A 27,190-nucleotide genomic window follows, 5' to 3' on the forward strand; every position below is an offset into this window, starting at 1 on the left:
TGTTTTTAAGGAGGTCGATCTGAGCTGGCATCTGGAAACTGTAGTCCAGCAGGACAGAGAGAAATGTTTGCTTCATGACTAAACATGCTGACTAATAGTCTGCGCTTTAATTGGTCTGGGTCAAATCCTTACAGGGAAATGGGCAAAAGTCTCTTCTTGACCTTGGTGCAGAAGATTTATCGCTTGGGTTTGATTTTTGAACAACCTGGGGGCTTCCAGAAGGACATGGAGGTGATTTCTGTACTTAGAAACAAACGCACTCCGCGTGCTGCCTGCCCAACCTGGCTGGCCCCAGTTAGCCGGCAGCCAGCCGCCCATCCTTCCCATGCCCCGCAAAGCCAGCGGCCTCGCTTTCAGGGATTTCAGGCCGCCCCGAGGGCAGCGCCTTTCCTTTCCCCTGGCCGGCCCGGGGAGCTCCCCTCGCCGTCCTGAGGCCGCCAGCGCCATGGCGGCTGCTGGAGGCCGGCCGGGGGAGCGCCCCGTGGGGCGGGCGGAGGCGGGCCGAAGCGAGGGGCGGCGGCCGTGGAGGGCCGGGCGGCAGGGGCCGTGAGGTATCATGGAAGGGCTGGGGGCCGAGGGGGTACAGCTGGCACCGGGAGCTCGGGGGGAGACTCGAGTCCCGGCTGCGGGCAGCGGCCCTGCACCGCGGGGCTGGCCCGGCCCGGCCCCGGTCCCAGTGGGAGAGGAGGGCGGGCATGGCCGGGCAGGCCGCGGAAGTGAGCCGGGGGAATGGCGCCGGGGGAAGGCGCCCCGCTGGAAGGGGTTCGGTGCTTGTTCCGCCGAGCTGCCGGGCGTCTGGCCTGAGGGAGGGCCGGGGGGGCTGCCCCGGCTGCGGGTCGTGGCTCCCGCAGGGTGCACGCTTCTTGGGGCATGCTGGTGTAAACAGGGGAAGCCAAATCTGGCTGGGTAGCAGGCTGAGCTGCCCCTTTTCCCATGCTCTGTGATACTGCTTAGTGAAAACGCTGCCCGAAGAACATTTTTCAAAAGCATTCATGTCCAGGAAGAGGAGAAATATTTCTCTAGCAGCTAGTCGGTGGGCTCAGAGTCACCAGAGGTCATCGCTGTGCCACCACAGAACTGACAGGAATCACCTGAAACAAGGATGAAAATACCCGCCCTTAATGGCAAATAGAATATAGGAGAAGCATGCAAATAAGCCGTGTGACATGCAGCCTCTAAAAATACTAGCTTAATGAGCAATTTCAGATTTTGACAGCAGTGTAGATCTGCCTTGAGATGAAGGCTCTCAAGGGCAGGTTTCTTGGTTTCATAGCTGTGTGTAAGGACTGTAGCAGCATGTTGCTGTTGTGTTAAGTGAACACAATTACACCATAATTTGTCGTCTCTCTTTGTAACAGAACATGGTGGCGCTTTTCTGAGGAAACCGTGAAAATGCAGAACAAACATCTAGTGAGATAAACCATTGAAGTTAGTGGGATAAGGCCAATGTATACCAACAATATTTTATTTACTCTGCAGCTCAGAAACCCTGAAATGTCAGGAAGGGCTACTTACTGAAGAACCCCCATCAGTAACAACGATTCCACTTGTCTCTGCTTCAAGTTTCAGATACTTCTGACATCCTGGCAACTTCAGTAAGTGCCTCTGGTTTGGCATTTGTTAGCTGTAAGCCACTGGTGGCACGTATGCTGTTAGTTCATCTGGCAATTCTACAATGAAAACAAAAGGCAGCTTTTAGTGAACCCTCTGAAAATCCCAGAACAAGACAGAATGCCCAAGTATGTGCAAAAGTTAATGCCCAAGTATGTGCAAAAAAGTGAAGTTGATTTAGTGCTCTGTACCAGTTCATTATTTGCTCTTGACATTGGATCATATAATCATAGAATAATTTTAGTTTGGAAGGGACCTCTGGAAGTCATCTAGTGCAATTCCTCACTTAAAGCAGTGCTATCAGTGAAGTGCATCAGGTTGTTCCAGGCCTTGTCCAGCTGAGCTTTCTCTTGAAGTCATTAAAATTGAGTTGAAAGTTGGCCCTGGTATTTAGCCAAATTTGGAGACCAAGTGCCTAAAACCTTGGAGAGTTGCAGAGTTTTCATCAGCCTGAAAAAGCATACTCTCCCTCAGTTAATTGAAAGTTGTGTTTCTTTTCCATTTTTGGTGTCATAATTCTAGTTTTCCAGCTGTGCTAATCTTAAATGTGCACAATATGGAGATTTTAGAGATAAAAAGCACACAGTTATTTTGCCCTTCAGCACACAGATTTTCTCTTAGTACGTAGAAAACTGAAATATTTTTAAAGTAAAGTTTATCTGTGAATTAATGAAAACAGGCTGATAAACCACTTTAAATTTGAAAGGATATTAATACTTTACCTGCATAAAAACTCACTTAAGAGCTAAAGAAACAAGTCAGGTATTCAAAATGCTGCAGCGTAATCAGTTTTATTACTGTCTTTGACAGTGTGTGAGGGTTTTTCTTGTGCAAAAGCCACCTCTTGTACATTACTTGTCCACAAAAAGAATTTGGTGTATTCACTCAGTGAATCAAGTTTGATGGAATGAAGATAGCTAATGTAAGCCTTTATCTGTCTTCGTCATTATTGTGGTATCACAGTATTTCTCAGTCGTTGAAGAAATCTTTGTTCAACAAAGTTCAAAGTTTGAAGTTCATCTTTGAAGAAATCCCGACATTATTATTTGCACTTCTCTGTGTCTGTGGGTCCAAGGCAAAACAGGGCCTTTCCAGCTTCTGAGACTGAAAAGTAGGGTCCTTTAAGTTGCTGGTTTCTGAATTAGATTGGTATTAGTTAATACTTTACACGTTTAATTCTGCTCTCTGATTTCAGAATCTGTCAAGACTTGCAGCAGAACAACCCAGCAAAAAGAGACACCTTCAGAGCAAAAATGATCATCGGAAAAGTTTACGATACCATTAACATCAGCAATGGAACAGATCTTGCTATTGGATTTACTTCTTCTGCAGTAGCTGTCCTTCTCTTTGGGACAAACTTTGTGCCTGTTAAAAAATATGACACTGGTGATGGTAAACTTGTTTCTATTTTTACTTATTTGTTTTTTGTTGTTTTTTTGTTGGTGTTTCTATTTTGGTGGTGCTTGGGGTTTTTGTTTTGTTTTGTTTTTCTAGTTGGAATAATATTTTACTAGCACATGTAATTGTTTCTATAAATAGGTTTATAATATCATCACAGTCTTGATCCATGGAGCATGTTTCAATTTTCTCTGTTGCTGTTAGAGTATAAAGAAATAAGGTATTGGTTCTGGATATGGCAAATCTACTTTTGCTATATACTTCAATAGTAATGATGATTTCATGAGCATATCACAATAGAAAGCAAAATGTCCTTTCTTTTACCATCACAGGGATTCTCTAACACATACACTGTTATTTATATTGTAAAAGTTGTTGGACTTTGGAGATTACTGCTCTTCAAACATGGACTTAGGATAATATGAAAACAATCAAAAATGGAAATTTTGATATTTTTATCTAGTTAACCCAGTAAGAGGAAATATCACTTCTATTTCCTACTTAGAATTTTATCACTTCATCATTCTAGATTCATGTTGTATTTGCATGTCTAGTTGAAGCATAGTCAATTACCAGATCCCTAGAGGAATAAATCTGCCATTATGTTATCATAATACTAGTATCTGCATTACACCCTGCAGAGCCTCTCTCTCTTTGTGCCAAATACAGTCCTAACAGGACACGGCTGGTTTAAAGAGAAAGTGTTAGGTCAGCTGGCATAAAGTTAAATGATCTGCTTGGTTGACCCTTAGAGAATCTATAAATATAGGAGAGATCCGTCCAAACTCTGTCATTCTTAATGTTTTGGGTTGGTGGAAAAGCCTGAGCTCGGAGCTTTGAAGGAGTTTTGTCTTGTTCAGTCATCTGTGCTAGCTGCTACTGGGTTAGTGAGAGAAACTTGAAGTAACTTAATATCCTCTTTGTCAGAAACACGTCAGAATTTTCAGGCATTTCACAATCAGGACCTGTGTAAACTTTGCCCAGCAAAGTGTCTTCCGTATAAACAGTGCATAGCAGGAAATAGGTTGACCAAATTTTAACACCCAACCCTAAAATGCATCCTTTGAATATATTATAACATGGTTCCCTGAAGTTCACAAAGGAGGTGTCCAAGTTCATTTTTTCTGTACCATTTAAGCTAAAATGTAGTATATTAAAGAGGTAAGAGACTCACACTTGCAGTGTTCTATTAATTCTCTCTTGTGTGCATTTGATTTTTTCATAGGCATGTTCTTCCAGTGGATTCTCTGTGCTTCCATATGGATAGTTTCTTTGGTGGTCAATTTAATCCAGAATTGCCCTCGTTTTTGGCCTCTGGCTATGGTTGGGGGTTTCGTGTGGGCTACAGGTAAGGATTCTAATTCTTGAAACACAAAGTAATCCTAACTCATCGCAAAAACGGTCATAAAGACTTTTCCATATATAAGGTAGTTATTTGGCTTTTCCAGTCTTGGTATTAAAAAACCTTTACGCTTACAGAAATATTGTGAATAATGATGTTCTCCATGTTGGATGGCCCTACTTAATGTATTTTTATTTGTAAGCAGCAAATTCACACCAAAAATGATTTTTAAAATGGTTTAATTTAATTTTAAAAAACTCTATTGCCTGCTAACTTGTAGTTGCCTGAATTGTTTTCCATTCTGAACAGTCTCAGAATCTAAAGCTAAAATAGGCAAGACCACAGTCTAGCTTTTGACTGATTTATTTTATTTTATTTTTATTTCAGGCAATGTCACTGTTGTCCCTATTGTTAAAACCATTGGCTTAGCTCTTGGTCTTTTGATATGGGCTTCTTTTAATTTGCTGACAGGCTGGGCGAGTTCAAGGTGAGTGTGCTTGTCATACATTAGTAGTGATTCCATTTTTTTGCTAATAAAAAAATATTAACCAATAAAGAGGATTAATCATACATAAAAGGTATTTTTCCTTCTCATTGGAAAGTACTCAGATTAATTATTTTATCTTTTTGTGTTTCCTCTGCCTCAATAGGAACAAAAATGCCCAGTCATGTTCACTAACATATTTGAGTAAATAAATAATGTATTTGTTTACATCAAACTAGTACAAGTATTTTGTCTTTACAGCATGGGCTGATAGAATAATTTAAATTAACCTTGGTTTTTAAATACCCAGATTCAAAAAAATCAATCTTAATTAAATTAAAGACTTCTTTGTTTTTATAACAAGTGTAGTTTTTTGCAAGCCAACTGATGCACCAATCCATAATATAAACTAATATATTGCTAATATAAACTTAAGCAGAAATATTTCTGTGAGTAAAGATTTTCAAGACTATGTTATAATTTAAGTATTTTGTATGCAGTCAATGCAATTAAGTGTAACTAGTTAAATATTCCAGATTTGGTTGGTTTGGAATTGACCCAGAAGAGGTATCAAGACCAGTCTTAAATTATATTGGAGCTGGGCTTTCATTATTAAGGTAAAAAGTTTTAATTAATTTCTCTAACATAATTTATATGTAATAATCAGAGGAACAATTTAACCAAAGTGTAAAAGCATTGAAGTATTTTTTTTGCAAATTGATTTACCACAAAATTCATGAGTTGTCTATACCTAGCTTGTCAGTGCTACATTTCAGAATGGAAACATGCACGTTTTCCAGTACAGTGGTGAAATGATTATTCATAAACATAGAAGTCTGTTTTTATGCTGGTAGGCACGTTCAAGGCAAAGCTGTGGTGCACTAATCCTCTCCCTAGCCAGATCGTTCAACTGGTTCACTTCAACCAAAGTTTGAGAGGGTGCTGAACGTAACTAGAAAAACCTTGGTGAGAAAACATCTGTGAGATTTCCATCCTGACTTAACTCAGTTGTCAGTACAAATCCTTCCTCTTAACAGGAGAATATCCCCCAGATCCTTTAGGGTCCATAAAAAGCCAGAGACTGTGCCTTATTTCTTGTGCTTAGTAACTCCCTGTCTACCTGACCACCACCACCAGTTCCCAAATAGTAACTTCGTGATCTTCAGAAGGACTTCTACTTACTATTTGTTTACTATTTGTATTGGTGCAGATTTTGGTCTAAAACACAGAGGAAAAAGGGTCTCTGTTATATAGCAGTGTCCTTGCTTTCCAGCTGGGTGACCAGGGAGGTCTTTCCAGGAACAGAAAGGTGGCCCCAAATCCTAGGGACTGTGGACAGTAGGCTTTCCATAAGCATGCTAAGCATATCCACAAAATACTTTCAGGAAAAGAAGAGTGTTAAGACCATGGAACCCATTCTTGATGGCTAGGAGAGAGTTGGTGCCCTAGATTCATGAATTTCACTTCCACTCTTCCCTGAGAATCTGTAGCTTTTCACCCATTACCATTATATTTAGGGCATGATTTTGACAGGTGCTCACAAAATAGTAGGAGTGCTGTTATTCCTGCCTGATGAATTTATGTAGCTCACCAGCTGCTTCCTGCCTATTTCTGAGATATCACAAAAAGTGATCAACAAGGAAAAAGATCCTGACCAAACATGTTTTCCTGGCAAAGCTGCACGTGTTGCTCTGTAGAGCTCAGAAGCGTGTTTTTTTGTTTTAGCCTCCTGTGCGGGACCTGTACATATTTGCCTAGTCCCTCTGGAGGTAGCTGGCACCTTTTTGTATCTATCCTTATTCCTTTAGCAGGAGATGAATCACTCTTCAGATGGAGGCATTTTGCTTATGGCTATAGAAAGAATTAGTAAATCATTAAAATACCTCGCTTAAAAATAAAAAACAGAATCTGTTAGTTCTGATTACACACACACACCTGATTTCCAGGAGCGGGGCGTAAAAGCTTTCTTCATTTTATTAACTCGGTGCGCTGGAGCAATCAATACCCCTTCTCCTTCCACATATGCATGAGGCCCTGTGGGAGCAGTGTTCTCCCACTTGGATACAACAGAAAGCTCGAGACTATCAGTTTTCCCTGAGCGCAAATCCAATTCTGTGCAGGTTTAAGTTGTTCCATATAGAATTTTCATGCAGATGTTCAACTATCTGTGGTTCAACAAAGGGCACTGTTAACTAACACAACTGTTGTTAGCACGTGGCTGTAACTACACACCGTAAAAAAGAAGCATTTCAATCCTATTATATAGAAGAGAGAATTATGAAGTGATAACAAGACTAATCTGTTTGTTTACTTTTGCTGAAGTGGTTTGTTAAGACTGTTCAGAGCAACTGCATTGTAAAAATATATTGAAGTAAATCTCTGGACACTAAATGTTATGTCCTCATGAGCTGACTTGTGGTATTCATTGATGTATTCTTTTCTTCTGAGTGCTGTCATATTTCTTTTTATAAAAACTGAAGTCCAGAGTTCTCCAGCTTCATTAGAAAGAACGCCATTACTGAGAGAAAGCGTAAGTACTCCACAGTTGTTATTCTGCAGCTGTGAAAATACACATACACGTTAAAACAAACAAAAATTGCTTAATGTTAACTGGTTTTCATAGGATATATGGTAAACTACATAAATATGCATTGATTGTATTTAATTTGTGGATCTTGTATATTTAGTTAAATGTGAACAACAGAAAAGGCTTTCCCAAGTGTTCTTTCTCTATTGTCAGCCTTATATATGGCTTGTAAGCCCTTATGGCAGAAGCTATATTAAAGACAATGTGCATTTTTCCTTTCTGAAAAGAAGTAGTAGTTTTAGAAGAAGAATTTATTAGAAGAATAGTTTTTAGCTATAAAAGTAGGAGAATGCTTAGAGGAAATGCAACAGAGTGTACAAGTCTTATCCACCAGATTTTTGCCTTGTTACAGAGCCAAAAGACTGTCAGAAGTCCCTGGTTCTCAGCATTGGCTGTGGCACTGGTTGGAGGCCAAAGACAGGTGCCAGACTGGGCTCCCAAAGAAGTGACAGCCAAAATCCACAACAATAGCTGGAAAACAGGAGGCTCCCAATACAATTCCCTGTTCCTGCCCTTATTCTTGTAGGTCAGTGATGCATCAAAACTCAATTGCTACCTGAACATAGAGCCCCTGAGAGTTTTCTTGCTGTGCTTGGTGATCGTGATCTCTAGAGGTCCCAATCTACCAGAACACATCTCAGAAGATAAACTGCAGGATTAGAAGAAAGGAATGTTGCAATCTCTTTACATTGCAGATCAGGGTATTATTTTCTCTGTTGGCAAATGGTCCTAGTATTCTGACAGTAACACCAGAGCTATCAACAAAAGGCAAAACAGCATCATAAATAAAATCTATACATTAAATCATTCATCATATTTAAGGAAGGGCAAGTTTTAAAAGGCAGACCTGCCTGTAGATTTAAAAAAAAAAAAAGTTAATGAGTGCTCTGTTATGTAGTAAACCCCAAATACATAGCCAAAAACTTAGAAACTTTGAGGTAGGTAGATCCAATTATTACTGCTTTTTTATTTCCAAACTTATTTTTCTTTTTTATTCAGAGCATTTCTGTCAAATCTTGTTTCTCCTTCCATTACCGTTTTCTTAGAGCAAAACCACTGTATTAATACATTTGAGATGCTGTTTTTTATTAAAAAAAAAAAAAAAGATTGAGTGAAACCTCTTGTTTTTCTGCAGTCTGTTAATGCTTCTGAAGAGATCTCTGATGAGTCATGGGTGAGCAGACTTTCTCCAGCAAAAAAAAGACTCATGTAAGTCATTAGCGGTTCTTTTACTGATGCAGGTCAAGTAGCCAGAGAAAGTAATATAACACAGAGTAAGAACAGAATTTGCCTTCTAGTTTTCCTAGCACAGACATGTTCATAAATAATAGTTTTTAAAATACTAGCATACTATGCGTATCTCTGCGTATCTGATTAGCTGCTCAACTAGTTGGATAATTTTCTTCTCACTGTTCAGTGTGCTATACCTTACCAAAGAACAAGATTTGCAAAGTAAATAGCAATAGCATTAAGTACAGAGCTGTTTCGTAGCACCTGGTCGATTAGCACCCCAGCACAGAAAGAGGCCATGCTTCCAGGTGTGGCTTCCAGGTGAGTACACCTGGAAAAGGTATTGCAGCATGGTTAGGAGACAGGAGAAGTGGTCCATGGTGGAAGCAGCAGCTAGCAAGGAGACAGTGTGGGGACTGGAGACAGCCAAGGACACAATCATCTGGAGGTGGAGAAGGGGAGCAAGGAAGCAATGATACTGGAAATCATTATAAAGAAAGTACGGACTGAAACAGTGGAGCTGAGAGTGGGAGCATTTTAACTATATTTTTGTTAGTTTTCTCCCAGCTTCTCTTTTAGGCAGTATTGGTTAGTTGATGTCTCTTGTCATGAATGTAGATTGCAGACTATTGGGGCAGGAGTTGTCTGTATTACTTGGACACAAAGTGCAGGAAAACCAAATTACTGTTTTGAAAGTTTTCTACACTAAAAAAGTGCTAAAATACATCGTTTTTATAGCATTGCTACCAATTTTTGTAAGATTTTCAGGTTTTAACTGCAATACTGTATGTCTTGTGTATTGTCTACTTCCCTAATTAACAGTAGGCTTTTTTATCTTTTTTTGCTCTTTTCAAAGAGGATGTAGCCTAGCTGTAGTGGCTGGGATACTCTATGGTTCCAGTTTCGTACCAGTACTTTACATCAAGGACCATGGAAGAAGAAATGAAACTATATACGCAGGAGCAAGTCAGTTTGGTAAAGGCTAATAGGTTACTTTTACTTTATTTCATTATTACGTTGTGGTTTTCTGCTTTCATAAAGGCACAGAGTGAAATTCTTCATACTGCTGGAAATACACAGTGGCAACTTACTAGTTCTGTACTATGTTACATGTTACTGAGTTGTTATTATAATACTAGCACTCCCTTTTTCCAAAAGGTGAATTAAACCATTAAAACAACGGTGGTAAACAGCCCAGAAGATAACATATTTATCTTACTTACTTAACACCTTCTGAAATGTAGCTAACACTCTCAAAATACCAAGTTCATATGTCAGGAATATGAGGGGCAAAAGCTTATCAGTTGCTAAATTAGTAAAGGAAAAGGTTGAACGTAATTGATGAGCAGAAGAGAGATACAAAAGTTTAAGTAATTAAAATCATGTCAGTTTTGTAGTTGAAGCCTTTTAATGTAGGTGTAATAGCTAATTTCAAAACATTTCTCAAGAAAAATTTTTCTTAAGATTTAGGATATGATCTATCAAGTAATACCAGTGGCAGCTTAAGGCCCACATTTCACTGAGACAGCACAGTGCTGCCATTAACAAATGCTTATTGTAATGCATACAATCTCTCTTGGATATAGCAACTTACACATTTCCAAGCAAGACAAAACAGCTCTTATCATTACTGTATCTGTCTTTCCTGATGAGGAATTACAGGTCCAAGGAGATAGAGATCATCTTGCTACATGGCTCTGTTCTATCACGTTGAAAATGCTCTATTTAGTGCTTATCAAATCCATAAGGGATTTGTTATTGTTAATAAGTATAGTGGTCTAAATTGTTATGCATCCTTCAAGATAAGGAAAGGACAAAACTGTGCTATGTTTATCTTGCTTCATATGTGCAGTTGTCATGCCTGTAAAAGTACAGCATAAAGAAAAGAAGCAAGGCTTTACAACGAATGTAAATGTAGATAGTTAGGAGAGGATGTAATTATGTAAAAGCCCTCCCTGCAGTTTTGTAGCCTCACCCAAGTATTTTCTTATGCTTTTAATAAATGAATTCAGTAGCTTGACTAATAGTTACAAAAATAACAACTCACAGAAATGCATAAAAGCTTCTGATAAATGCTAGGGTCAATGTAGCATTTAATTCATGTTTAATATGATATGTATGATTGACAAAATCCATCCAGAGCCAGACTGTTAGCTGGGCTCATAACCACAATTGAATTTGAATTGTGGCATCTTACATGTGTTTTTTTTTGTTTGTTTGTTTTTGTGAATGCCATCAGTGAAATAAATTTAGCTAAAATTATGAACTGATGTTTTAGACTAATATGATTTTGCAATTTCTCCTTCAGATTTAGATTATGTTTTTGCACACTTCAGTGGAATATTTCTTACAAGTACCATCTACTTTTTGATCTACTCTGCCGTCAGGAAAAATAAACCTATAGTTTATCCCCAAGCCATACTGCCAGGTATGTTTGTTAAATTAGGAATTCATTTCGGTTACTTCTTCTGATTCTTTTGCAGTGATTACTTCAAGCTATATAAAGGAACTGTAGTTAGCCTCTGAAGTCTCTTCATTTTAATTTTTGTCTGTTCAGAAAGGTCAGTCCTACTAGGTTAATTAAGATTAGGAAGTAATGATATATTCTTGTTCTAATCTGAAACGTGACATTGCAAACAATGCATTTTCAAAAACTCACTCTGTCAGAGAGTAGAGTATGTTGCCCAGAAAATTGCAATCTTTAATTATAATTTCCTACTTCAGTTGGAGTAGCTGATTTTATCCCTTGAGACTTGGTTTAGATTCTCAGAACCAGCTTGTTAAAGTAATTAAATAATAAACTATTCAATTTCTGTATTATGCTATTAATACAAACGTTTCACAGACTGCTGTCTATACTTTGCTGTACGTGTTTTTGATTTGGATTTATTTTTCTAGGGTTTGTTTCTGGTGTGCTTTGGGCAATAGCCAATTGCTGCTGGTTCATAGCCAATAGCTATCTCAGTGCTGTGGTCAGCTTTCCAATAATTACCGCAGTAAGTATATAAAAAATAAAATCTGTGACTAGAAATGCAGATCCCCACCCCCAGTAGTGAAAATTAAGTTGAAATTTTGACATGTCCAGATATTTTTTTTTCCAAAAGTATACGTTACATGTTCTTTTGCTTGTCTGCGCTAGCGTTTGTTTTTTTGGGAACTTAAGAGAATGCGACAAGCACCGTCTTGGCCAATGCCAGGCATAAAAAGCAGGAGCTGAAAGTGTCGGTCTTCAGGTTATATAAAAACCAGTGCTCTTTGGCCAGAACTATTGTCAACTATTAAATAGCAAACTGAGGTGATAAAAAGAAGAAAAGTTACTTGCTTTCATCCCAGCAAGTATCTGTAGTTCTGGACTTTTTTGTTTGTGATTTTTATATTTTATCAGTCATGTTGCTTAATTAAGTTAGCTTTTTTTTATTGTAACAGTTTTCAAATATACCAAACATTCTGTATTGCTGAAAATAATTTTCTTACAAAAACACAAGGAAAATAGGTTGGCCAATTTTGCCTCTGTTATTCCTGCTTTTGATACTGTACCTTTAAAACACTGTTAACGTTCAGAAGCTGCGTGAATTCCATCACTATGTAAAAATAAATTTTGCCTTTATTCTCTTGCCAGTCTACTAGATGGTGCTGCAAAGCTAGATAACTTCTGGCAAGTTAGAGTTCATGAGTATCACAAACAAAGTTCTGCTGAACAACTGTATTTTGGAAGCAAACTAATGAAACAACATTAATAGGGATTAAGCTTTGCCTCAAGATGCAGTGAATCAGAATAAACTCTGCAGTATGCAATGGAAAAAAAAAAGACTTGGGATCATTCTAATTAGGAACTGAAGGATTAATAGAAAGCAGCTTTAGTAACTTTGTTTATCAGTATACCTAAAGGGGAAGGATGTAAAATAACTACATGAAAAATTGTAAGGACAGCACTGATGAGAAACTGCTTATCTGTGCTGCAGTTTTGGAACTCTTGCTTTACTTCACCCTAGAGAGAACTTCAAACAACATCCCTTTAACAATTTGCTTCATTTTAAAAATGCGTTCCTCTAGCAGTGTAGGTTATCTAGAAAGTGAAGTAACACCTTAGTTGTTATTTAAATAATATTTGGCAATTTCACTAAGAAGTGGCACGCACAAACACATTCAACATAATACTCTGTTTCCTGCTGGCCTAAATTTATGTCCCATCGGGTGTACTGAAGATGGAGGGAGTAAGATCACTGTCCAGACATCTGTCAAGTGTTTCTGAGAGCAGCTGTAATGGGAAGCATTCACAGAGAGTTTTCGCTTCATATTCAGATAATATTTTCTCATCAGTCATGAAAATTCAGATCATTGCTCCCACAGGAGAAAAACTGTATTACTGGGAGTGCCTGGAAATTATCACTGTGTACCTCTTGTTTTCTCTTAGCTAGGAAATCTGTAAGACACCATCACAGATAAACAGCAGTTTTCCTGACCTGTCTTATCTGTCTGGCTTTGTGCTTTGTCCAGATGGCTGAAATACAGGAAATACATTTGTGTTCCAGTTTCTTGATATCATACTGAGCAATAAAATCAAACTTTGTCAAAAGTGGTTAGTGGTGGTAATAGAGGAAACATTAGCAATATCCATGGTGGCTGCCAGGAAACCTGAATAGACCTCTGAAACAAGGTAACAAATGAAAATCTGTGGAGTTTGAACTGGTGAGGCCTGTTACTTAGAGCCTACTAAAAGAATGTATAACTGCCAGTGCAGACTCCGCAGCTTAATTTAGGAAGAAACTATGCCCTCTCTTAAAAAAAAAAAAAAAAAAATCTCTTTAGCCCTTCTTGGAGAATTTATTGTGTCTTACTTTGTAAAGACTTCGGCGATGTTTATGCTTTTGCCATGAGTACTGTACAGGATGGAGAGGCCTAAATTTGCTATCCAGATGAAATACAACCGCCCTAAAAACAATAATAGGAAGGTGGCACATTTTACATTTGTAATATACAAGTGAATCTTATTCTTTAGGGTCCTGGCCTTGTTGCTGCAGCTTGGGGAGTCCTCGTATTTAAAGAAATCAAGGTAATCTTACTAGGTCTCTTACTTAGTCTCTCTCCTCCTTGTCTGTAGTTCTCAGAACAGCAAGATTTGGTATATAGCTGTATCTGTTAGATTTCTCCTCCTTACAAGTACTACATTATGAAGCTGAAAGTCATGTCATGCAATGCTAAGTTTTCCAAGAAAGATGAACTTTGAACAATTTTTACAGGAATGACGATTTGAATTCCATGACTATTAGCAGCAGTGGGAGTAAATGAAGACTGCAACAGGGTCAGGATGCCAAGCATAGCCTGAAAACAGTATTTATTTGAGCTAGCTTTCAGTAGGGGCAGGGGAATGAGCAGTCGTCCCAGTAATCACGTAGACTAGTAGTTAAGGAATTTAGGGTCAGATTCTTGAGAGGACCAAAAAATTAGGCTGAGGACAGTTGAGCCTGCTGATTACAGTACCGTGTAGAGATTGTTAAACTGATATAGCAACGATAGCACAGAATGGGGTAATTTACTAGATGTTAACATGGCTAAAATTATTTTTCAAGTGGAATTTGAAGCATAGCAGTGTATGTCTCAGGTTTCCTTAACTAGTCTGGCCAAGATCCATTGATATCTATTTTGCCATTACAGATTATATCTGATATTTCTGATGACTCTGTAAAATGCATTAGGCATCCTTGGAGCAGGAACTAGAAGTCCCCTCTCCCTCACTGCAGACAAATGTTGCACCACACTAGAAGACTGTCATGTTCATTATCCAAATCTTTGTGACTCGCTAGGTCTTTCATCTTTTTCATACATTTTAGAATAGTCTCAGCATAGATGCTTACTATTTAAATATCATCTGAAAACAGACTGAAGTCCTTTAAAAAGACTAAAAAAGAATTGATGAATTAATTTTATGAATGTTTCACTATGTGCATGGCATCATAGATTGCTTGTATTTAATTGTTTTGAACAACAAATGTTTCAAATATTGTATGAAATAAAATGCTATATGTTGTATGAAGTAAAATGCTAACATTTCATATAACAGGTGCATTCATTTTGTCATAAATTAAATGAAACTTTATTTTACTTTTTTTTGTGAAGTGGTACCTATTATGACATGATATTTTTCTTTCTCTTTCCACTTGGCTGTCCAGGGACTGAAGAACTACGTGTTACTCTCAGTAGCATTTTGTATCATTTTGGCCGGATCACTCTCCACAGCTTTTTCTAAAGTTTGAAGGGATCTTCTTACCAGTAGATGGTGCTACTGTCTAGTATAATCAGAAGGACACTGATGGTGTATCACAATAGGTATTTCCAAAATGTATGTCCAACATTTACCCTAACTTTCTTTGGGCAGGTAAAAATCGTTCCCACTTAGCATGAAAGAAAATCTGGAAATGTTTGCTTCCGCATCTTTTGGAAGAGCAATTGTATCAAGGGTGTTCTCTTAAATAAAGCTCAGTGATTTTCATAGTTACTGATTTTTCTGGTTTAGGTATGAAGCTTGCATCATTGTAAGTTCCAGTTCCTTTCTATGATGATGGATTAAAGGGATATTGATTCTTAGTCTGTTAGTACTCTGTATAGCTAATTCATTTTATTCCAAAATTCTTTCTTGATGACTTGATTATAACATGTCTTGAAATATTCTTTTTGGAACTGATACAAAGATGTGAAACAGGTTTTTTTTTATTTAGAGGCATTGATCTTTAAAGTCACCATTTTACATAAAAACTTTATCTTCCAATCACATCAGAATTTTGAAGGAAATAAGGGGGAAAAATGATAAAAAATGTGACATAAATTACTAGCGTTTGCTTTAGATGCAAGAGCATTACGTTGAAATCATGACCATGATACAAATAGTTGGGGATTTTGTTGTTTGTTGTTTTTTTTAATTTGAGTTGTATGCAATTTTGCAAATAAACACTTCTTTTCTGAAAACAGTGATATTGCAATGTGAGCTAAGCATGTAGTTCACAGTTTGTGTCCAGATCATTTGGGGCATTTTCTGAATACTTATTACTTATTTTTCTTTTCCATGTAGCACGATCAAAGCTTAAAAATTATATATGGTGAAATATCATGCTAAGACTACCCAGTCTTTTTGCTACCCAAAGCAAGGTCATCTATATCTAAATCACTTCTGACAGTTGTTATCAAACTTGTTTATTTAAAAATAATAAAGTGGGTTTACCATCTTTTTAGACAGACTACCCAGTTTCTAAGTATCTTTCCAGCTAGAAAGCTCTAATGTCCAAAGATGTCACTGTGAGCAATGTTATGTCTGCTATTCAGTGACCATTGCTGACATGGAGAACCATTTGTTTTCTTACTCATCACAGCTTTCACACATGCAAAGCATGTTGTCTGAACCCACCCTTAGTCTTCTCTTCCACACATTAGATAAGTCCAGTTTCTGCACTTCTCACTTGTTTGGAATATGTACATCATTCTTTTTACTTCTTCCCAAACTCACTAAGTGGACTAAATCTGCCTAGAAAAAAACAGACGCAACACTCAGACTACAGTCTTACAGAAAACAAGAACAGCAGCAATGGGATTATTTTTTTCATCTAATTTACAAGCTGTTCATGATCATACATGATAGTATGACGCTTTTTGCCAACACAGCTTGATATTGTAAGCATGTCTAAATTACATTCATAATTTCACCTTCCTTCTTTTCCACACTTCTTTGTCTACTACTTGGCAGATTTTATCTTAGAAGTGTTGCTTCACCCCCTTTTTTCCATCCTATTCCTATCCGAGTGTCAGAACGTGGTGTCTGACAGGCTTTTTTCCCCATCGGGCATTTCTCCAGTTTTGCTCCATATGTTAAGTCTGGCCTTCAACAAGTTTGCAACATTTTCCAGCCTGTTGTTATTTACAAATTTAATAAACATGATCGCTTAATTACTCTAAATCATTTATGAAAATGTTGTATGGTATTGGCCTGTACTCTCTTTTTTTTGGAATCTAAAGCAATCTTTTGACTCTGACAGGGAATTAATTGATTGCTCTCATGAGTACAATTTCTCTTACTGTGATTTTATTTAGATTGCATTCTCCCAGCTTATATGTAACATCTGATACAGCTGCTGCAGTCAAGATGTATAATGTGTACCACTCACAAGCCCTGCTATTGCAGAGAAAGCAGGTCAGTTTGACTCAATTTCTTCTTGACAAGTCCTTCTTGACTGTTACTTACCTAACTGTTACTGTATTGTCTCTGACAAGGAAGAGTACTTTGTTCAAATGTTTTTGAAAGAACTTGAATTAAATTGGACATTTATGATTTCCCTGGTTGTGCTTCCCTTCAACTCCTGTATTCCAGGAATAACCCCTATGCCAGAAAATTGCTAATAAACAAAGGATTGGCAGAAACAAAAGACTCTGTTTTCAGGCTCCTCTGCTTTACAGGCATACTTTAATATGCCAGTTTTTTGCCAGTCAGTATTGAGTTCTTATGCCAGCATTTGGAATTGTGTCAGCACTGACTGTGATCTGTTCAAGCAGGACAGAAGGAACAACAAGGGTGCTGGGCACTTCAGTTTATAATGTCATTTTTGTATAGAGACAGATTCTCATTTATTTCCTAACATATTTATGAACACATACAAAAAAACAAGTAACTCGCTGTTTTGCTAGAATAATTACAATTAATTATAATATTTATAAAGAGAGCATGATTTTAGCACCAGTCCGCCTTGACATGCCAATGGAATTGCTCAGGAAGGCTCATCTGTTTATTTTACTGCCTCTAGGTCACCTTCCACATTCAATTGAAGTCTGCAGGTACAGTCTACGCTATTCAATGAAGTATGCTTTTCACTAGTTTATGTTAAGTGAATTAGTAAGGCTGTAGTATGGAAAAACGGTGGAACAATGTTCAACCAGACTTCTCAGGAAGGAGAACCGTGTCTGAATGTGCTTGGACAGTGAACTAGCGTGCTCACACTACTACTTTCTGGGTAGAACGAGCTTTTAAGGAGTGTGTAAGACCAATATTGTACAACAGGTCTATCAGGCCCCAGAGATCCCTACAGCAACTTCAAGGGAGAAACAGAAGCAAGCAGGGTAAGGAAAGGTCAAAAAGTCTACATGCAAGAAACGCGTGAATAAAAACTGAACTAAGCATCAGAAAACCAAAGATAGATTTTTGTAACAGAGCAAAGCTCTGGTGGTAGGCGAAAGGAACAGGGGCGTATGAAGCTGCGTGAAGTTGCATCGAGTTCAGGTCCATCACATTGCAGAAGCAGTAGGGTGCCTCCCAGTCACCTTCTGCAGCTTTGCAAGTCACAGTACCTGCTGAAAAGTCAGTGCAGAGGGACCATCATGCAACTGCTGGTCAGCCTGCACCAGCTCTGCTCTGCAATCTGTCCTCAGCTGTGCAAGGAATAAGCAAGCAGTGGTGCTTAAGCTGAATCACTGTGGGACCTAGTTTATCCTTAACCATAACCAAATGCATTAGGCTTTGGCTACCTTTGCACTATCCTGTTTTCTTTGGTGCTGTGAATATCCTGAATTAATATATCTTGGGTTCTTCAGATTTTTATTCACTCTCTTGAGGGATGCTCAATGTTCGTGTTCATACATGATACGATGTTCATACCAGATGGGCCCAGCATTTGATTACTGAATATGATTTGATTACTGGATATGGTAGGGAACAGTTAAATCTATTAGGGCAGGAGCACCTTTAAATTTCCCCCTTTCTACAGAGGGCCAGTTGGCTTTCTGAAACAAACCCCCCAAAAGTTCTCTCCTGTCCACAGAAATTACCATGTATGCAATTTGATGCAGTCCCCAGTCTGTATTGTAAAGCTATCAGATGTGAAAACTTAATTGCTTATTGCTAGCACATTAATTACAATTCTTGTTTGTGAAGGCTCAAGTACTGGCTTTATTAAACGCTTTCTTAGCAGATATTCTATTGGATTTGTCTTGCCAATAGGAAAAAAAAGAAAAAAAGAAAAACACCTCTTTGCAGCTCTTTTCTGTGAAAAATCCCTTATGGTAATGCATCAGGATTTATGGTTTAAATATGTATTTATTCCAAAATATTTTCTCCTGATGTCCACTTGGAATATATTGGATAAATATTCCACTCATTTCTGAGATTTTCTTGTTCTTGAAGTTTTGAGTTTGAAGTAACATTGGTAGTGCTTTCATGTTAAAATGCTGGATTAACAGAGATCTGTTTATAGAGCTGTTTATACACGACAGTCTGACAGCAAGTGTTTAATGAGAGAAAATTCTACAGCTGATACAAATGATCAGGGCTCTGTTTATATCAGCAAAGCTGTGTGTTTTCATATCAATAAAACAGCTGGCCCAGAATGTTCCTTTTTTGTTGTTGTTTAATTTTTTGTATTTGTAGCTGAAGGAAAAAGAAAAAAAAACAAAGTAGAACCAAGATGGAAGAATCATGTTTCTTTAAGAAAACTACAGTTTCACATACTTGTTTGGTCTGTTTAATAATTTCTAATAATATACTTCAACTTGCTCTAATAATTTTTCTCTGATCATCCTTAAAAGTGAGCTAATCTTTAAAATACAGGTAGACTGGGAACTTCCAAATAAGATTTACTTGTTTATTTTGTGCATGGTGTTGGGAACCAGGAAACTCAGTATTAACTTTTTAGATTTCCCACAACTATTTATTACCTTCTCTATATTCATCATCAATTCATTTTCCTGAGCTCAATGCCCTTCTTCCACTTTTTTTTTTATCCCTTCACATTCTTAGTAAAAATGATTATTATCTGGAAAAAAAAATTAAATACATGGACTCCTATGTCTAAATGCAACAGTGAAAACCAGCATTTTATTACCTCTATAGACATTTATATATTTTATCTACATCAAAATTTTATTTTTCAACCAAAATTCAAAGTTGATTTAATACCAGTTCAATGGTCTGACCTGATCTCTGAGTGGTTTTGTATCTGCCATGAAAGTAAAATGACAGTCAAGATGATGCATGCTAGCAATTACTTTTAATTTTTTTTTGACCCCTTACTTTCAAATAGAAGGCTGAAGTTGAATGCAGTATTCCATGAATGCAGTTTGACAGATGGATTCCACTTTCCTCTAGCTAAATATGTAATGCTGGGAGCAAGTGACTGTGAAGTGTTGTATTTTAGCTGAAGAGATGGTTCTTAAATGTTTGATGTTTACCACAGAATATTTGTTTAGAAACCTAGAAGATATCGTCTCTTTCAGCACTGAAGACTTGTGCTTCTTATTGCACCAAAGGACCTGTGTGAGGGCGTAACCTGACAGACAAAATAGGAGAAAAGGAGATGGGACCTAGCAGCCCTGCCAGTATCAGTGATTCAGGCAGTCTGACGCCACCCAGCACCATTTTCAGATTGTTAAGCAACTCCTCGTGATCTTTGTTTTTGTTATTTGTATAGCAGCCAATGCACTTATAATGAAATAAATTATACATAGAGATACATTAGTGCAAGTTATTTGCCTTGTCCTGGTATTTTTCATGCTGTGAGTCTTCTAAAAACATTTTGGGTAGAACTGGGAGACAAACTGTGCTGCTCCCTGGGCCAAGGCATAAAATGGGAAGAAGAGGGTGTTAACTGTGCTAGTTAATGAAATAGAAGAACTGGTGGGAGCAATATCTCTGTGTCCTGAGGTTTGCTGCAGTGAGGGGAGTAACCGAGCTACTCCCACCAAGCCCATAGGCAAGCCTCAAAGGTCATTGTTAACATTCACGGACCAGGGAAAATGATGGTCTCTGGCAGACTGGTCATTTTTTTCTTCTTATTTACAGATGGGAGGGGAGCACTTGTTGAGGACTTGCAAAGCAATAGCTGCTGCCCAGCTGTACTTACACACCTGAGCTTTGATTCGAGCCAAGGGGGAGCCTCAGGAATGCGAAGGCCACAAGCTCCAGGATGACACTTGGGAGGAAGGCTGGTCTGGTACCTCACTGGATAGTAATGTTTCACATCAAGTGGTGCCTTGGCTCTGTAGTTTCCCGTCGACTTTGCGCTCAGTTGAAAGGATGGAATTTGTTGTATAAAACCATGTCATGGCGTGTATTCCTTGAAGCATGCTGTGCCCATCAAGCTCAAAGGAAACAGTTTAGGCTGTCAGCTTGCTGTGAGTTCCCCAGGGATATACTTGCAGAGAGCATGCATAACCTCGTCTTCAACTTCTGTTTCAGATGTTTGTGTCTAGCATTTTTAAGTGAAGTAGTTGAAATTTAGTTCATAAACCCATACAAAGGCTACTATTTTTAGGTAAGTGAAGCTGTATGTAACAAAAATATGTCTGTTTGAATATTTTTAGAAGTTGGCAGTATTTCATATTATTTGGTGTTTATAACATGAACAATAACATATTTTAAAATACTAAATTAAGCACTTGAAACTTGTGGCTCTAGCAACATACACTGCATTTTCTTGCCTTTTGAGAGGCTCGTCACTGCAAACATTTACTGCACTCTTCTGACTTTGTAGACACCGAAGTGAAGTGCTTGCCTTCTGTTTTTTCTTCTCCACTGGTTACATTTATTGTAGCTTAGTGCCTGATGCATTCATTTTAACCTAGTAAGCAACAGTCCATTTGATGAAGTAGTAGTGAATTTCACAAAGAGGAGGATATATACATGTATATATTTATGCATGTACAATTTTTTTTTTTTTGTGGTATCAATCCATGCTATTCTTTAGCATAGCTTACCTTTTGTTTTAAACTACTTTCATTGAGAAACTGCCAATTTTTCCACATACACTGCACCTACTTTAAGGAAGTAAGTTTTGGCATCAAGACAGACCTGATCCAATTAATAGACTTTTGCCATTTAATTGAGATTTCACCCATGTTTCTCATAATGTGGGTCATGTCAATTTAAGATGCTGCCACAACTCAGCTGTTTGCTACTAACAGACACCTCATACTAACACCAGTGGATAACATTGTGAGGTTTTTATATACTTATGGGCAAAAAATCAGCTATGTTAACTTAATTCTCTGTGAAAAAGTCATGTGAGGAAATTCTGAGAACAGTTTATGGTGCCTCAGTGTAGCAGATCAAGAAGACTGTGTCCTTGCTACTTTGCATCTGATTGTTGTGACAGAACTGCTGTTTCTTAAAAATTATTTGTTTTTCTTTTTGCTTTCCTTTGGTGGGAAGATTTCGCTTTAATTTTTACCTGAAGATAAACACTTTGTAAACATCTATAAATATTTAGTGCCCTACTCAGCTTGCAAAGTTATTTGCTGTTTGTCATATTTAGTCTAATTTCCTTGTCTTTATAGGTAAAAATTAGAGTTTACTAGAAATTCAAACTCTTGGCAGCTTTAAACACAGTTTTGCATATTATTTTCTCTTTGTAAGCTATGCCTTAAATACTGCATGTTAGACATTGCTGCACAGACTTTGTGTTCCTTCATGGTTAGGACTGTTTAAGTAAGGGATGTGTAAAGTTAAATGGTCTCTTTCAGTTTTAAGTCTTTGTAAAATGTCTGTGTGATAATTGGAGCTGAAAACACAAGAAAATATCTGTTCCCTGAGCTTCCATGAGATATGCCCAGACCAGGATTAGGCGACCTTTTAAATCTATTTCATGAGGGAGAACAGAAACATCATGGTTGGACTCAAGCAGGTGAGCTTCTGTGTAGTTAGAATGCATAAAGAGCTGCTGCACCATGAAATCACTTCTGAAAACTTCAAAGGAAGAAAACATTTCAGCAAAACTATTCCCCTCTGTCATATATTCATATGCTGTATCTTTGTATCCATTGCCAGAAGTATTAGTTTATAGTTTACGGACAACTTGCTCATGGAAGATTATTCAGAATATCAAATCTTAGGGCTGCTGTCAAAGCACTGCAACAGATGTCAGCAATCCAAGTGACTCAATAGTGTATGTTTGTAAAATGCAGTGACCCTAGCTCTGTAAATATTGATATGTGTGTGTATAGACATATAGGGATACACTCTAAATGAGATACTTACAATTAAGAAAGTTCTGGGAGTCATTGCAAGTAGCTGTCTGAAAATGTCAACTCTGTGATTAGCAGCAGTTGAAAAAATACAAGCATGTTAGAAATTATTAAACGGTAAGTGGAGCAACACCACTATTCCAGTGTACAACTTCAGCTCACTGATCTCAAAAATAAATGTACAATAACATTTTTAAAAGTCATAAAGAAACACTATAATTTTCCCTTGTACTGTATAATTCGTTATTTAAGTAGTACTCTTCATCCCGAATTAGAGAACCAAAATGGAAAAATAATATGCCAATAAATTAATTATTGATATGAAGCACATGAATAAGGAATGACTAATTGCTGTATTATAATTCAGGAACAATTGAGCGCACAACAAATTTATCAGAGACAAGGTTTAAATATGAAAGAAAGTGACTTCTCAAAGAAAGCATAATCTACAGTTTGAAACAACTTCTTAGATGTTATATAGCTTAGTGTTACAAATAGGTTGTGAAGTGATTCATGAAAGGCAAGAACATTGCTGACTATCAGTCACAAGTGGTCTGAAAGGAGCCTCTGACTCAAGCCTTTAAAGCCACCTGACTTCCAGAAGGAAGTATTTTGTGCCAGATTTTTTTTAGTCCCAGTCATAACCACTCAAAGACTAATAATTTGCAGACTTCAACTATTCCACTACATGTACAGTACCATTGGTATTCATTTCATTAAGGTGACCATGTAAACTTCTTGTCTGGATTAAGTATATAAGCACCTTTTCAGTGGATTTTTTTAACAACCTGGAGTGTTCCCATACAGTGCAAATGTTAGCTAGAACCGCCTTGTAGTGCTTAAACTAGGCTGCTATGCTATCATTTAAAATCTGTTCACATTGATCAAGAATGTTAAAATAAAAGTCAATCTTAATTTTCCTAGAAACTCAGAAACAGCTTCTGGTTATGGCAGGTTCTGTGTTAGAATAAGTATTTCAAACAGGTGTGTGCAATTCAAACTGTACCATGCCTACAAATTGTTATACTGCTTGTTTCTACAGTATCTGTTGTGGCCTCTCCTTTTTGTTAGTGAACACGGGAAACTTCATGCAAGGAAGATCTTCCATGGACATTTCTCAGTGCAGGTGGGGAGCACTTTTGAGGAGGGATAGTGGCTTTTTTCTGTAACTTTGGACTGTGGTCTGAATGTAAGCTTGTGTTGGCTTGAGATGGTAAACACAAATAAGAGCTTAAGTCATAGGACAAAACTCCAGAAAGCATGAAAAAGAGATAATTGAGAAAAGCAGAAGGAACAAGCTTTTAATTAAGATATGGGAGACAGGCAGGAATTCAATAAGTACGGATGGCAAATCAAGCCAAGAGGAAGCGGTAATAAAATTAAAAAGCAATGAAGCTAGAGTGAGAGTTTCTCATTACCTGGGTTGAGGGGACTTTCAGCAAATTAGCCTGAATCTGGCATATTGAACTGATTAGGCTTCTAATGTAGGGACTGTGTCATGTTGTAGCATAACCGGACTCGGATAAGCTGAGAACCTGTCTCTTCCAGCCTTACACAGCCAGGTGCAGCACACTGAAGGAAGTGCGGTCTTTGTTCACTGCTGCTGTCTGAGGAGGCGTGCGGTACTCACCCCCACTGCTGCGGTATGTCATCACCAGAATTTATCTTCCGAGTTACACAAATAATAATACCATTATTTCTCCTGGCGTCTGTGCTCAAAACCAGGATTTGGCATGAATTCTCATTGCCTTTTAGACACTCCCTTTAGAAATCTGTAGGCAGTAAGGCTGACTAATAATGTTTGAACCTATTAGAGGAAGGACACTGCAGAAAAGCAAAAGTGTTTTGGTCCTCTTATGACTACTTGAATGACAATCTGAAGTAAATTTAATTTGTTTAGAAAAATATTTTTGTATGCAACTGAAAACTATTCATATTTTAGTAATATTTCTGTCAGATACATAATGGAATTAAATGCTCTGCTTACTTTACCAGGAAAAGAATCTTTCCATTTAAATTAAGTACATCCCTTAACAAAGACTACTAAACTGTTCCATATACCATCAGTTCATTCATTAAGCAGTATTTCACATAGTGTCCCTAACATTATCAGAAAAAAAATGGTGATGGGGGAGAAAAGAATTCTACTACTGATGCTATGATCCAAGCTGCTGCTTTTTAAACACAAGGCTAAACACATGATGAATGCTAACCGTTCATTTGCCAACCTGCCATTTCTTTTAATTCAGACTCTATATTTTCTGTACTTCTGAAGTTGTTTGGCAAAATTTTTAAACATGTAAGTCCCAGCCCACTGTCAGTTCTGGGAAACAGCAAATATATGTCTATGTACCGTACTGGTGCCAGTATGGAGGGATTACTGTGTTTCCCAGAATCTTTACTTCCATTTTAAAATAGGATTTAGAAGCACGTCCTTCAGCTGGAGGGATTCCACAAGAGGAGCCCTGATCTGGATGAGCTGTGTGAGAGACACACCAGTGGATGGAGCTGCAGCCACCCAACTGTGTGCCCACCGAGACATTAATAACAGGGAATGAGATGTGACAGTCTTGACAGGAGATTCAGGTGGACAAAATGTATGTGCCTAAGGAGTTCCTGCGTGGTGGATAGGAGTGTGGGGAAGCGAGAAAATAATTCCCTGAGAAAGGGCTTTGAGGATGCTGTCAAAGTAACTGGGCAGACAGGAAGCAAGAGCTAGGCCATTTTTAATATCTTTGGCTTTGGTCAGGAAATAATATAATCTCTCTCAGAAGCAGAGATGCTTTAAACTCTTCAGTAAAGTATTTTTATTCTGCCAGGACTGCTGTCGGCAGACCTTGGCAGGTGCAGAAGAGAAGGGACGGGCAATCTGCCTGCTCCCGGAGCCGTGCCCCTGCCCTCACCCAGGTGTCCGAGCACCCTTCTTGTACAGAAGCCTGAACAGCTCCTAGGGTCACCATCTGTTTCTAAGACAAATCTTAAAGAGGCTCTTTTATCATTTTGGTTTATCTGATACCTGCTCCAGTATTTCCATCTGAAACATGGAGAGGGAACAAATGAAGCGGTGCCATGAGAACAAGCATTGTTTTTCCCAACATATAGGAACCTGTAAAACTCAATGAGGAAGTTACTATGATAGAAGTTGTACCTTGAAAACAAACTCATGATGTTTGTTAATAATCAGGCCAGAGCAGAATAACAGTTTCTGAGAGGTGTGGTATATGTTTAAGTAATACATGCTTGTAAAGCACCTTAATGCCATCTCTGTGTTCTTTATAATGCCCCTATTACTTGCAGCGCACTACAAACTCCTGCATGCTGTGCTGATCTCACTGCTCTCCTCTCATTCTGTTACCTCCAGAATAGTTCAGCAGTAAGGATCTTCAGCAAGGGAAAGGTATTCCTTCAGCTGTGTGAGAAGAGCAACCCTTTTCCCTTCCCAGGACAGCTTGCCTTCCTGTGCTTTAATCAAGTAAAATCTCAGTGAAATTGGGTTAAGAAGCAAACAATTACTAGTAACTCTGGTGTGTTAACAGATATAGCTGGAGGTTATATTCTGTTGAATAAAATTGCTGAATAACATTAGTTACAAAAACAACCTGGCTGTACGCTAAGTATTTATTTATTACAGCCAGAGGTGTAGTCATCCAGATTAAGCAGCTTCACAAATCTCTGTCTCTGTTATTTTTAGGGCACTAATAAGAAGAAATCTAGCTGCAGTAAAAAGATGAGACAGTCTGTTAAAACCACAATTTAAGTGAGCTGCTAATGGTACAGTTTGCAATCAAGATTACTTCTCAATTAGGCATTTATACACCCTTTAATTTTTCTATTTCACTGCATTAAGCAAGAGGGAATAAGTGTTATCTGCTGCAACACTTATTCTATATTTCAATGTAAAGATTTTTTTGGTCGATTGCAAATAATTATGGTTCAGAGAGTTTATCTCATCATATCTTAATCTGTGCTGAGAGTATGCAAATGGCTAATAATATGAATGATGCAAACCAGAAACATGTGTTTTCACATTTTTTTACATTTTTTACATTTCCCAGATATATTTATCTTCTTTTTGAAATCCATGGAGAAAGAAATGAGAAAAAGTACAAATGTTTATACAGATTTTTATAGAAAGGAAATTCATGTGCTGTCATGATGTGCCTAAGCTGCTTAAATATTCACTCAAATACAAAGAAAACAACTGTCTACATGTCAAAAATAGCAATTTATTAAGCTAAGAGAATGTTTACATGTAACTTACTATAAAATACTGCTACAACTTCAAAAATGTCATGGTGATAGAGAACGTTACTGTAATGTAGTAAATTCAATTATTATCATTAGAGCAAGATATATCAGAAGCTAGAGATGAATAGAACATTCCTATATTATTGTAGTTTTATAAATAATACATGTTAATCATTTTAGGTATTTAGGGATACCACTGCTGGCTGGTACTCCTGCTTCATGGATGACTTTCCTGAAGGCAATAAGGCCAACCATTTGTGTTTACATGCAGTGTAATTGTATAAAGTGACAACTTTAG

The 27,190-nt window shown here is 37.8% G+C and overlaps 1 protein-coding gene across 6 annotated transcripts; it reads left to right on the top strand.

Annotated features, from left to right (window-relative positions):
• On the top strand, positions 1–27,130 carry TMEM144 (transmembrane protein 144). Of its 6 annotated transcripts, XR_010831153.1 has the most exons (17): positions 325–551; positions 1,480–1,595; positions 2,807–3,003; positions 4,235–4,357; positions 4,739–4,838; positions 5,372–5,452; positions 7,284–7,365; positions 8,558–8,631; positions 9,509–9,627; positions 10,961–11,080; positions 11,551–11,648; positions 13,652–13,705; positions 14,823–16,831; positions 20,465–20,936; positions 23,687–23,770; positions 24,193–24,287; positions 25,063–27,130. XR_010831153.1 is itself a non-coding variant. In XM_048076185.2 (13 exons), the coding sequence occupies exons 3-13, from the start codon at positions 2,865–2,867 to the stop codon at positions 14,904–14,906; spliced, it is 1,074 nt and encodes a 357-aa protein (XP_047932142.1). In that variant the 5' UTR covers positions 1–231; positions 1,480–1,595; positions 2,807–2,864; the 3' UTR covers positions 14,907–16,973. The 6 variants fall into 6 exon arrangements, 3 of the variants coding, with proteins under 3 accessions (XP_047932142.1, XP_047932143.1, XP_047932140.1); XR_010831152.1 differs by having other exon boundaries at positions 20,465–23,770; XR_010831154.1 differs by lacking the exons at positions 20,465–20,936; positions 23,687–23,770; positions 24,193–24,287; positions 25,063–27,130 and adding an exon at positions 19,900–20,394.
• The last annotated feature ends 60 nt before the right edge of the window (positions 27,131–27,190 follow it).

The sequence above is a fragment of the Anser cygnoides genome, chromosome 4 (assembly GCF_040182565.1).
Source record: "Anser cygnoides isolate HZ-2024a breed goose chromosome 4, Taihu_goose_T2T_genome, whole genome shotgun sequence".
Taxonomy (NCBI): domain Eukaryota; kingdom Metazoa; phylum Chordata; class Aves; order Anseriformes; family Anatidae; genus Anser; species Anser cygnoides.